At 34.9% G+C, this 14,153-nt stretch overlaps 1 protein-coding gene across 2 annotated transcripts in view; it reads right to left on the minus strand.

Annotated features, from left to right (window-relative positions):
* Positions 1–14,153, minus strand: part of MLLT10 (MLLT10 histone lysine methyltransferase DOT1L cofactor) — a 131,521-nt gene that overhangs the window by 78,689 nt on the left and 38,679 nt on the right. For both annotated transcript variants that reach the window (XM_059818389.1, XM_059818390.1), the window contains 3 exons: positions 12,588–12,691; positions 10,100–10,193; positions 7,985–8,080 (listed from right to left, as the gene is read on the minus strand). In XM_059818389.1, coding sequence (XP_059674372.1) covers positions 7,985–8,080; positions 10,100–10,193; positions 12,588–12,691 — 294 coding nt within the window. The remainder of the gene's footprint in view (positions 1–7,984; positions 8,081–10,099; positions 10,194–12,587; positions 12,692–14,153) is intronic.

Raw genomic sequence — 14,153 nt, forward strand, 5'->3', positions numbered from 1 at the left:
TTAAGGATACATGTATAATTTTATCTTAGCTCTAATCTGTTACCAACAGAATAAATGTTACCACGGTATCTTTCCACGGTTTGGACCTCAACGTCTGGGAAGACTGAATAATGCAAGTGAAGTAAAACCTTTCCGGTACAGATGGAATGGATGAGTTCAGCTTTTCTCTAATGGCATTATTCATTCATAAGATTTCCACATGGAAGTATCATTTAACTTCTTGAAGGTATTTACACTTATTTGCAATTCATTTTTGTCTCAGGAACACACAGCCTTCTCCAAAGAGGTTTCCACAGTACTTCATTTCATTAAACTACATTCTGAAGTTCAGCATATAACAGTTCACTTGGGGGGGGTGGGGGGGGTGGGGGGTGTAGGGGTGTGTCCTGACCCCTCTCTCACCTTTCCCACACTGCTTAGCCTGTCAGACCTTCTGTGTGCCAATTCAAACTCGTTTTTGTTGCTGCTGTTTTAGCAAAAGGGATAGTTTTCTGCTGTTTCAGTGAGCTAGGTTAGTTCAGTGAAGGAGCATGAGAGACGAACAGTAACAGAGGCAGGAGGTAGACACAGAACAGAGGAGCAAGAGCTCACCTGCCCAGGGAAGAGCAGATGAATTAAAACACATGCACACTATCAGCAAGCACCAGTACTTGGCCCTTCAGACAAAACTGCTTGAGCTGACCTTGAAGTAATTCCATTTTCATCTCCTGCTCTATTACAAAAAACATACCACACACACACACCTTTGGTTGTCCCAAGTCTTCAAACCTTAACACTTTCAAATCTATTTTCCTTAGTGATTCTTGTAAGCAAAATCATCTGAACATCTAAATCACTCATTTTTCAGTCGCTGTTTTTGACTCCCTCGAATAATTCCAATGTATCAGAATGTTCTATTAGCACAGAGTACTCAGATTGGTGCTTTTGTCATTTATGGATTTTCTGCACTATCTTTCCATCACTAAAGCTTGTAAATCCAGAGCTGTCACCACCACAACTAACATCTTTAATAGAAAGCCATGCATTGCTCTTGCTAATCCCCAATACAAGACCTGTTTGGCCTCTTGTTTATGACTAGTAGCTATTAGTAATATAACCATAACAACTGCAGAATGAAAGATGCCCACGGTCCACAAGTTTCAAATTCAAATCCTATTTTATCTTGGTTTGACAAGAACAGCCCTAGCTCAAGCATTCATCTATCTATCATTTTATATGGTACAAACCACAGCAGGAAAATTAAATGCAGTAGCAGCGTTGCTGCAGTCACAGTAATAAAAGGATATAGGCATGCAATAGTTTACAGAGAGAGGTGGAACACTACAGCCAGAATTATTCGAATACATACATACTCAGCTCTTAGCACAAAACTTGTTCTTAAGTAACAATCCTTGATAAAATTACTTAAGAACCTCACTTCAATACCGGGATAATGGTCAGAATTTTAACAGTCAATGGTAAAAAGACTCAAGAATTGATGATAAAAATGCCAGCCAAAGCTTCTCTTACGTTCAAGACTAATGTACAACTCCTATTCAGAATATGCTACTCTTATTTTGATATTTAACATTAAAATACACTTTTTCTGTTATTTACACAGTTTAATATTAATGGTTAGTGATGGATACTCAGTGCTAAACAGTTGAGTAGCACTTTATAACTTCAAAAATGGTGCAAGACTAACTAAATCAAGGCAACTATTTATTGTCCATACTCATCTTCATTTACTCCTATAAAAATTGCAAGTATTTAAAACTTTAAGATATTTATTATGTTACATACTGTGAAATACTCTACTGTCTACAAGGTAATGTAAAGATAGCCATCAAATATATGTCAAGAAATAGGTGAATAGAATGGCAGGCAAAAGGAATACATTTAATTTTCCTGGCTCAGTCAGCTTAACATTGCAGATCACCTTTAACTGCATATGGTCTACCAGCACACAAAACATTGTACCTGGTGAACAGCATATACATACAACTTTATAAAAAAGTATCAAGATTACCATCTAGAAACTGTTACAAAGTCAACATAAAGTACTAATAATCTTGTATTAATCTAGGATCCAAAGCAAAGAAAAAGGAGTATCTTAAAAGCACTTTTTGCTTCTACATCTCTCACAGTTATAGCTACAGAATTGAAGTGCAGGAAGATACATTGCTGAAACAGAAACAAAAATCAAGCAGTAACCCTAATGACATATTTTTAATGCTCAGGAATCATTTAATTTTCAAATTAAAACAAACAACATTGCATAATTTTCTCAAGCAAGAAATGTTCACATTTCTTAGAAGTTCAGCTTACTTATTACGCCAGTTATTCAAAATTTACTCTCCTCTATCTTACAATGTGGCAGAGTACAAACATTGAGGAGTTAAGTAAATGATGCTACAATATACTGAACTTGTAAAAAGATCAAAATATAATCAAAGTCTTTTCTTAAAATTCTGTGAAGATATTGATGCAACTGAAGTAATATGTAATAACAGCATAACTAAGAGTAACACCTAATTATACCTCAAGTATATCATAGCAATATTTCAATGACATAGAAAGTCTTTTGGTTGATCCCTGCAGACTGAGGAAGACATTTGGACTAACAATGTGATTTTTCTTTAAGAAAACCACAAGTCCTGTTTGATGAGCACAGTAAGAACTTACTACAGTAGAGGTCTACTCAAAATTCTGATTCTCCCAGTATTGCTCTAGAGATGCCTATAAAAATCACGACGAAGTAGTAGCTCCATGAAAGAAACAAGTAACAGAATTTCTTCAGATAAACGTTTGAGGATCTTGCCACTCGTGGAATTTCAGTTCTACAGGCTACAGAGACAGTTATCACTGCTACTACTCACTATTATTTCGTGCACAGGTTCTGCAGGGATCAGGCTTTGAGTTTGTTTTCTTTCGTGGTGAAAAGCAGAAGATTGTGTGCTTTGAGGGGAAAAGGGACAGCTGCAGCCTTACAAAATTCTACATCTTACAGAGTAGTTTTTAGATATACCTGAGGTGGTGTAATTTTGTTTTTACAATAATTAACTAATCCCAGGTGCCAAGCTTAACACTATTATGAGGTGTTTGTTGTGCTAAGGTACACTAAAAGCATTACTTTTTTTCCATAATATGTATGATGTGTTACTGTAAGGTCAGAAAAATATGAGGTAGTCAAATCAGTAATTCCATGATAAACATGGTAATTGAACCAGAAGTTCCTACTTTTCCTCTTACTAAAATAAAAGAAAAATTAATAAAAATGAGCTTATCTGCTTATATAGTTCTTCCTGACCTCCACAAGAGATCATTTTACTGTGCCATCTATACCAACTGGTGCCATTCCAGTAGATGCAGTTGATTATAAGGCTGACACAGGATGCAGCACAAGTTAACACAACTTTAGCAGGCAACAAATCAAATAACAAGATGCCACCTTTGCTCTTAATCCTGCAGACTTTAAAGATATATATTACTGAATATACTCAGATAGAGTAGCTTTCTAACAAAATGTAGTTTACACAGTAACACTCTGTCAGTCCTCCCAAATATTCACCACAATTTGACATGAAGAGATATGTTAAAAAAGACAAAATTATATTCCTACAAAGTCAGTAAAGAACAGGTGCCCAGAAACAGAAATACTATTCATCGGCACCAACAGTAAAAGGCTGCAGCATGAAGTCACCCCTTTTTGAATACCAGGGTACCCACCAAAAAATTCAGTTTTACGGAACAGGAACCAGGTTATGCAGCTCATAGATAGGTATTAAAGACAGCGTATAAACTGAGCTACATACGGTATCTACTTATTGACCAGTTTTTAGAGGTGTTTCAGAGGCATGCTTCTTTCCCCCTGATTGAACAGAATTTGGAAGAAGTCAACATGGATAAGCATCACCATTGGCATCCATACCACACAATTCTCATTTGAGTAATATTTATCTAGCATTACTTCAATAATTAAAATCAAAGTAATTTCAAAGGGGTTGCAAAACGTTTTTCTTCTAGTTATCTTTAGCATTCTTACAGTTTGGCTTCACACATCAAGAACAGTTGAGAGTATTAAACAGTCAAATCTATTAAACTGATTAACAAAAACCTAAGAAATTAATAAAAATGCAGTATCCTGCATTCTTAGAGATGAGTCTGCAGCTTTTTTCCCCTAAAAAGTTACATAAAACCACCATTGTTCAAATAACATCATTAAGTTTATGAAATGAGGCAATTAATAGAGGAATGACATAATTAGAATTGCCTTTGCAACACTCTGCTTTATACAGTCCTATAAATCGACTCTTCAGGACTAAATCAGAATTTTTTTTTTAAAGAGAAAAAAGGGAAACCATTGCTTAAGTAGCTGAATGGTAACCCAAAGAACTGCAGTGCAGTCTGTTCCTGTATTTGCCACAGAGTCTTATGTAATGCATGGCAGGTCAATTTTTGTCTTTTCACAGTTGGTTATTCAGATAGTGAGGAATACATAAGAAACACTTGATCTGAGTGTTTAGGACTTGATTTGTAACAGCCCACAGAGAGCATTAGAATACATTAAAAAGCATCAAGTGCCTTTCTCCCAAATGAAATTCATAGCCCTGACATATGAATGTAGGCTCCTTCACAACATACTGGGAAAGTTCGGGCAGTTCAGAAACCAACACACAGCTAGCCTATGGAAACTTTCAATGAGTAGAGATGTGTTTTAAATTTTCCCTTCCCATGGGCCTAACAATCAAACTCACGGCTACAGTGGAACACGCTGAATGTCACACACTGCCTAAAACTCTTCTTAGGTGTTCAGGTTTCTCCCCTCAAAATCAGAGAAGGTGTAATGTTTCTTTAAGAACAGGTCAAGAAGCAAGAAGATGCCCCTAATGAATTCCCTTTAGCCAGTAGCTCAGTGTTCAGAAAACTTGTCCTGGGTCCTGCATTTTAGGTTCTCCTCCCTCCAACTTCTATAATAATGCCCTGGGGCTCCTCATCACTATTTTGTTCTTTTTGCCTCTTCAGTCACCACTTCTTACACATTTGCATTCTTCAGTCACAAGCCCATTTTTGTTTATTTTGCATCATATGAGCCGTCATAGCAAAGAGTTTTAAATTTCCCCTTCCTGCTCAGCCCAGACCAAACACTTATAGTAAAAAAAAAATTTCTGTAATTCAGCTGCTATATAGTAGTTACTTACTAGGTAGTAAATTCACATTTTTCAGAAGTCATAAACATATAATGCTGGTGAGCTTGCCTAATTTTCACATAAGTGGCAAGAAACACTTCCTTTACACAAAGGTCAATCCCTGATACGTTTAGCTCCTTCTTTAGTCCCTTCCAAAGAAAAGGCTGCCAGGAACATTAGGAAAGCAAGGTATTCTTCCACAGCCCCATGATGGCCTAAGTTTTTCCCCAAAAAGCTTGAGGTAAACACCTGGGCCCTGAAAAAAGGATTATTGTAATGGGATGTCAAGCAACATACTACCAAACCTACTTATGAGACACACAGCCTCATCTCTAATAATTTCTAAATAACATCTCTGCCATAAAAAATAACAATACTGGTAAAAGGGAAAGCTTTAAGGGTGCCTAAAGATCAGATTATCCAAATTTCCAAAAAACAAAGATGAAAGATAAAGTAGAAACTAGAGTGCCCTTACTGGGAGGGGGAGACACCACTGTATCTGGAAAGACAGACATACATATTTACCGTAGTATGACAACAATCTAGATTCCAAATGGATTTACAGAAGAGGAAAATAAGGAAAGTCACCCTAAAAAATGACCCTAGTTCTCCAAGATACACTGTATATTTGATATACTATATCAGGTAAGACATCACATGCAGAAGGTAACGAAATTTACCGAGAATGAGCCTCCATACCACATACGGTTCACTGACTGAAGATCAGTATTTTGCAAAGCACAGGTCATTCTTTAACTATAGAACATGTAAGATTAAAAACACCCAACAAAACATCTGTAGCCACAAAAAGTTATGTGATTAACAGCTTTAGGAAACTGCAACTTTTTTCACCACTTGGTGGTTTTAACTAGAATAGTGTTTTGTTATTATACAACATATAAAGCAAATTAAACTTGACAAGTGAACATGTTATAATGTGCCATGAGAACCTCTGAATGTCAAATAACAGGTCAGTGCTTCAAACTGCATTGCTTCACTTGGTATTACAGATCATGAGATCTTCTGAATTACCATGTTTCAGTTCATGAAAGGTAGAAGAAACTTTAATATCCTATCTCTAGCAAACTTCCAAGTCACAGAAAAAGGCCAGGACTCGCAAAGGCAAGACACAACATTAACTATTTCTAGAAGACCCACATCAAAACACTTCCAGAGCAGGAGAAGCTGAGCAGCTAGCAGAAAAAACAGCTGATACACTGGCTGAACAGACTCTGTTAGAAAGTCCCTCCAAGTATTCCCTGAAGATTTTACAGGTATTACAACCTGAAGAAGCATAGTATCTCCAGTCAAAGTCACTTTTTATAAAAACAAAAAAACAACAGTTTTTTCTGCACTGCTCAGACATACAAAACTGAAATTGAGCCTCATGCTCACACCTCGAAGTTTCTTCAAATTCAATTTCAAAGTTTTGTCAATGTGAGTAAAAATCCATGCATGTATTTTGATAAAACAGGACCTGAAATACAATAGTGGTGAAAAACTAAGCAAACTAAGAAAAAAATGTGGCAAATATTGGCAAGGTTTTACCTTGAAGGTAATTCTGTAGTCGGTAATTCAAGATTGTTTTTTTCTACCAACGTGTTACTAAGAAAAAAAGATCTGCCAAAACCCCGTACTTCTGTTATTTTAGTCATCAATTTACATTTAGGACTACAACCACATTGTAATGCACACTCTCTTCTGCATTACCAGATGAAGATGGTACTATTCACCTACACCATTAACCAGATCTAAAGACACTTTTTAGAACATTATCCAAGAACAATGGAGATCAACTTCCATCCAAAGTGGAAGTGAGCTTAAAAACCAAATCAAATATTAAGGAAACTAAGGGTCTGAAGACTGATATTTGTTATTCAGTTTCCTGTCACTATAAATATAGCTCCTTCATAAATACACATTTGGTCAATACATTCTTTGATTTCAATTTTTATGTAATGATTTTGAATAATGCAAAACTAAGTCTACCCGCACCCGCAGAAAAGTCTGTTAAGTTAGTTGTACAGGATGTGTGCAGGTAAGCAGTTTTGCCTGTATACTTAGAGGGTTAAAAAAGAGCCAAAGCAAATTTGCATTATTGTGCCACTGTGTTATCATCCTGTGTTGAATTTAGATGACAAATTTCCCATAGACAACTATTAAACTAGCAGTAATAAAAAAGTAATAATCATTATAAATTTAAAATTCTTTTTTAAAGATATGTAAAGTTAAACTGTTAAAAGAATAAACCAACGATAGAAATTAGCAGTCCATTATGTTCTTTGTACCCTCACAGGAAGACTCCCAGGTGAATGTCAAGGTATTTTGCCATCACAGTGGGCTTGACCACCAGTACCGGTAAAACGTGTCAACAACAGGTATCAGTTCTTTGATGAGGAGAGAAAGTTGTAACAGGTGGAAACATAAAAAATTAGATGCACCTGTTTATCAGCACACTTACTAAAATGTCTACCCCTGTTTTTCTTTCCCATCCAGTCGCAAAGGCTACACAAAAAAAATCTCTAATGGAAAACTAAAGCAAAGGAAGCTGCATGGGAACAGCCTTCCCAATGGATATGTTTCAGTGTGTATCCCAAAACTGATGATAAACAGGAATAGGAAGGTGCATGTACAAATGCACCTGAAGATGCTTCCTCATTAGACCCTAGTAGCTCTAGTTTATCACCTGTGTTATTTATTATTCACTGCTTCAGGAACAAGATTTCCTTCAAGCTTTTCAGCAAAAATTAAATTTATCAGAAAGTTCTACTATTAAGCAGATGTGCCACATAATTAGCAACGACAAATCCACTTACTTTTTTCTCCTTCTCATGATGTTTATCCTGAGAGTGAGAGGAAGAATCACTTAAACTTTGATCATATGACCTATTAGATCCCCGTTTGCTCTTTTTCTAAAAAGAGAAAATATATTTATGGATAGAGAAAAGGAACCATTTGAATAAATAAAAAGTATAAAGCATTTCAACCGATAAGATGCCTTACTGCTTGACGAAAAAAAACTTCAGTTACTAAAAAACCAACAAATTACTAACACTAATAAAATTAACAAGACTATCCAATGTATACCAGGAAAAAAGCCTATCCTTATATCAACTTTTACACCTCCCATAAATTCGCAAAATGTGCTTTCCACAAAGAAATGAGATATGCTGCTTTTTAAAAGTTAAAAGATGCTAGACACATTTCCAAGTTTCCATAACATAAAACAGAAAAGATGCTGCTCAAATGAGTATCACATGAAGCCACAGTGCTAGCACTGCTACATGCTTGAAATGCATTGTGAGGTGGCCGCTTTATGGCTTCATGATTTATTATTCAAGTGACCTGTCTGCAATATTTTCATTAAAATGTTTTAAAAAATAGGATACAGAATACTGTGATCATGTGTGCATTTACAAGCGGCAGACATAATTGCCTGTATTTCTCTAATGTTTGGGAGCCTAGTCTGGGACTGCAAATACTTCATGCTTGGCCAGTGTTTAAAATGTTTGTTATTTTATTATAACTGAGGTAGCATTATAAAGACATTTCAGGTCAGTGCTTTGCCAACCAAAGTTTTCAGCGGTATAGTAGATATATGCCACCCACCATTTTCAGTAGCAAACACTAAACACCTGTATTTACCAGGCATCAACAGTCACAATAATCCTAAAGAAACACTAAAGCACTTAAATGAACTTGCCAGTCCTTACTGTTCTTACCACTATAACTTTGTAATGGAAAGCTAACTAATTACATGTCAAATATGGAGCTATGTCTTTATCATTAAACTTGTTTTTTAAATAAACATACATGTTCTCAATCATAGCAGCACTGGAACATTCAAATCAAATGCATAACAGTGTAAGACCTTGCCTTCACTGCTAAGTAATAGACCATTTTTGTTCTTTTTGTATACTTAGCTCAAAATAATAATAATTAAAAAAAATCTTAGCTTAGTAAGGGCCTAGAAAGCCCTGACTTATCTTCATTATGAAGCAAACTCATCAATATTCACAAGAGCACAGAGCTAACTTCACCAAGCTTATCTTCTAGAAAGCTAAAATTGTTCACTGGCCCTGTGTTTTTACCTCATTGCAACCTATTCAAAAGTCACCCAAGTATTCACCTTTTTTAGCAGTGAAAACAAGTAATCAGCAGGTTTAACTATACTTACAGCAGTATCTGAACTTAACTCTATATATTTAAATTTGCATAATACAATATTCATAAATAACATTTTTTAAACATCAGTAAGTCCTTCAAGTCCACACACTCACACATGTACACAAAAAAAGGTATCTGGAGCTGTCAAACTGGTAAGAAGTGACCGGAAAGACTCCAGAAGTCTGATCCAAAATCTACTGAAATAACTGAGAAATGTCAAAGTTTTTTGTTTGCTTGTTTGATTTTTAAAAAACAAACCTCAAGTCACTTCCTTGAGGCTGAGTTTCAGGTAACACATAGGCAGGGAATATCCACTGGCTACATGGTGAGAGACAGAACAAAAGGAAAAACACTTAAAAAAAAAAAAGAGAAAGTAACAGAAGCAGAAAGAAATGGAGGGCTTCTTTATTCTCTAATATACAGGATAACAAGTAATATTTTCTAGATTATTCCAAAATGGACTAAATTCCTAGAAGCCAACTAATCAAATAGCAAAAGAAAACGTCACAGGAACTTAATGAAAAAAAAAACCATTAAACGTGCATGCTATTTCTGGCAGAGGGGAAAAAAACACACATCTAGAAAGTAACCACTTATAAAAACATTTTCAATTAGTACTTCTGTAACTGTGACTAAAACATTGTTTTAATGAAGTACAACCTACTTCCTGAGCTACGTGAGAATATTATTTCTAGTGTTAATAGCAATTCAGAACAAAAAAATAAATCAGTGACATTTATTTATAGAATTTAACAAATACATACCAGTTTACTAAAATGGTATTTACAGTAGCCACAGTATTGGACGTTATCTGCACCATTGCCTTCTTCTTCACAAAGAAGTCCTGCAAACTGTGCACTAAAAATAAACCAAACAACATTCAAGAAAAGCAATTTTACATCAACTTGTACCACAATATCACAGCTAATAATGTACAGATACTTATATCTGCATTTAATAGAAGAGATTTCCACACAAGTGACTTCTAATGGCATGCAAGCACGTAACTGACCTTTGCAGCCCAGTGAAAAACATACATGGTTTATGCTTGGGCCTGATGCCTTCTTCATAGTCTTTAAGCCACTCACGCAAGCTTAGAATTTGAAAATCTACATTTACTATGCAGCTACTGCCACAAATAAATAGTGATTTACAATGATTCTTAGCTCAAATTCAAGCCAAAAAATTATCTACAGAAAGAACAGGTTTTAACAAAACCATACCGTAGATCCAAAGAAGAAATTTTTCTAAAGTTGCACACATCATTCTCTGCTTTGCCAGGAATTTTTTTATTTTAATTTTTTTTTTTTTAATAGAACTCCAATGACATAATAAATCAAACCATCTTTATTGGTTTAGAAGTCTGGGGCAGATTAATTTCTTTTAAAAAAAAAAAAGACTTACAAGTTTCCTTGCCTGGGCTAATTACCACCTTATTCTACCACATTTTTTTCAGATCAAATTCACTTTTCACCGTTTGTAACGTTGATTTATTTTCTTTATCAAAAACAACTTAGACATTGAAAAACCAAATATTCAGTTTCATTTTCCATATAATGTTCATTAGCATAATAATGCAATGTTACAGTCAAAATTATGCATGGGAGTATTTAAATGAAAGAACAATATATAAGGCAGCTTATTTTCACCGCTTTTTAAAATCACTTTCCCCCCATTTATACATTATGTTCTTGGGCAATCCAGAAATACTGCTTCCTAAATACATGCACACCTACAGCAGATGCCAACTACAGAAAACATTTAACAGCATCTCTTTAAGCGAAGATTTATCGTTCTAAACTTGCCATACAAAAACAGATGGACTCAAGCTCATTCTTCCTTAGACATTAGTTTTGTTAACCCAAAATTGATACACCTCACCCTGGATCTCTGCCTTCTGTGGTTTTCACATTTTTCTTCCATTTTTTTTAATACTACAGAAGCCTCTCAATATCCTCAGTCACAGTATTCTCTGGCTAGATATCATTTTATAGTACATGCCTGGCTTTTTTAAACAAAAAAAATTCTAAAAGTTGGCAAGATAAATATTTTGATTTTGAACCTAATTCTCATGTTCTTTATGGCATTCACTGTAAACAGGGTTTTGGAAGCAAGGAAAAAGATGGAAAGGACTCTTGTATGCATTCAAGTGTTTGAAAGAAGAGACCTCTTCATCCAAACACTTGGACGTATACTTTTTTTTTTTTAAATACATTATACATTACGAAAGCGTAATTAAAAGAAAAAAAAAGAAGAGTTGCCAAGAAATCAGCACCTAAACTACAGAATTATATCCTTTAAGATCTGCACAAGACATTCAAAGTATCACTTGATTACACTGAAGAAAATAAATCTAAGTAATTTAAGTAGGTGTGCAAATACCATTTCCCTGACTGAGCTGGTCATGAAGAAGCATACTGGGGCACTCATAAAACAGATGGGTAAACTCACAGATTATGTAGCTAGACAGTCTGTGTAAATCTGCTATCTATCTATGGCAAAATAGCTTCAGCTGAATTTGAAAAAAAAAAACCAAATAATGCCTGTAAATTTGGGGGTGGAACTCCTTTTGCCTCCTTTTACCTGTTGACACGGGGTTTAATCTAATTATCCAGCCTCTTTTAGAAGTCCCTAAAGTGAGAAAAGCATCTCCTGAATGCAAGCAAACCTAAATATCTTAAAGTGGAAGGAATCAGATGGCAGACACAGCTGTTATTCTGCAACAGCTACACATGAAATCTAAATTAATAGTTCAGGATAGATGTGTACCATTTAGATAGGACCAGTGAGGTGAATTACCCCCAAATGTTCAGAAATCAGTACTGGACAGGTTGAGTCTAGTGCATTTTTATGTATAGCTCAATAATTTTTCCCACTAATTTACCAAAAGTAAACATCAAATCAGTTCACAGGTAAACAATGCCTTCATCTTCCCATATCCTATAAAATATCATCTAAGAAAAATAACAGAAGACCAAAAAAACCACTAAAACTTATTCACAGGAGCACACAGCATTTTATACAACCCAAGAGAGTATTATCAGACAGCTTTTGCAGCTCACAGCAATGTCTATGCTGCCACTGCCATATTGTTAGTAAACTCTATTATAATAAAGTTAGGTTATTTCCACACAAATGACTTTACTCTATTTCTTTACTCAGAAATATACTAAATAAAGAGTTTATTCATTACATAGTACGCATTGATTCTTTCTGGAACATCAGAAGTGTTAAATAATAAAATATACTTACCACGTTACATGAAAAGCTTGTCGACATCCATGTTTATTACATGTCATACAAGCACCAGTGGCTGCTTTACTTTCTCTGCCTTGTTCATCACAAATATAGCATGTCTATCAAAGAGAAAATACTTAACATGATAAGAAGCATACAAATAAATTCTGTGTTACTCACAGGAGATTTCAGGGTGGGAACTATTGGATTTTGCAGCTAAACTTATATAAGAACTTCTTCATAAAAGTCTAATTATGTTTGTTTGCAAAAGGAGATCACCTAGTAGACACTTGGGATCTGTGTAACACTTCACCAACGCTACAGCAGTACAAATACTAATTTACTTGAATTCTATACCACTATTCAACTAGCCAAACAGTCTAACAGCCAAAGGTCAACAGCATTAGGCTTCAAGATTTTCCGTCCTTTCAAGTTTGTGTTTATGTCCTTTTAGGTCACAATCATTTTCACATTCTTTTAACATTACCTGTATTGGTGGGATTCAGAAACACCAAATTAGACTGAGTGCCTAATGGTACAAGATATCATACAGATACATGCATATGTCTAAAAAATTATATACAGAAAAACTGCAAAATTAAAATTTTGTTTGTACATCTGGTATAAAGAATTTTCAGAAGTCTCATAGCATGCTTCAGCATTTGTATGATGCACAGTTACCTTTAATTAAATATGGTGTTTAACAGAACTCTGCTTTAATTTCAGCATGACTTGGACAGCCCCATAAACATCTTAGAAACTAATCAAGCAAGCACCTTCTCTAAACAAAGCTTAAATTAGTATATCAAACCCATTTCAAGCTCAAAAACAAGCTAAAATGAAAACAACCTGTGTAGTACCTGAAAATCTTTTCATAGCATTTCTGTCAATTTATTTGTTTTACTAGGGCAATTTGTACTGTCTTCAAAAACATTCTCAGTAAAATGGAAGAAAAAAATTAAGACAATAAGAATCCAAAATCTTTCTTATTATTCAATACTTAAATCCCCCCCCCCCCCCCAATGTGGCCAATAAACGTGGATACATGCTGTATGGAAGCTCACTATTATACTAGACATCACTACAATCTCTCACCAGCGTTTCAGGGAGAAACATCAGGCAAAACTAAATATCTTTCCATTTTTTACTGTCCTAATTACTGAAAGTCTGTTTAGAGAGATTCTATCCTATCACACTTATGTGTAAAATTTAACAATTTAAGAACAGATTTTTAATGAAAGTATCCTCCAGCACTGGGGCAGTGAAATGTCTGTTTTCAAATGAGAAAGAACCTTGTTCAGGTAACAAATGTCAATGACACACTGCTACCTCTGTAGAAATCCCATTACAAGATCTTAGATGAAAAAAAAGAAACTTCCCCCCAAAAAAAGAATTGTCTACATTTAAACTGTAACTGACTTATTGCAGTTGTATCACAACCTCCCTTCAGTGAGTCAGAGAATGAGTAGAATAATAAATAAAAAGAACATCAACCATGGGTAGTAGAAAATACAGTTTAAGAAAAATGGTCCAAGATACCACTGAAATAAAAAATAAAAAGGATATAATGCAAAACCAGTA

This window comes from Gavia stellata, chromosome 6 (assembly GCF_030936135.1).
Source record: "Gavia stellata isolate bGavSte3 chromosome 6, bGavSte3.hap2, whole genome shotgun sequence".
Taxonomy (NCBI): domain Eukaryota; kingdom Metazoa; phylum Chordata; class Aves; order Gaviiformes; family Gaviidae; genus Gavia; species Gavia stellata.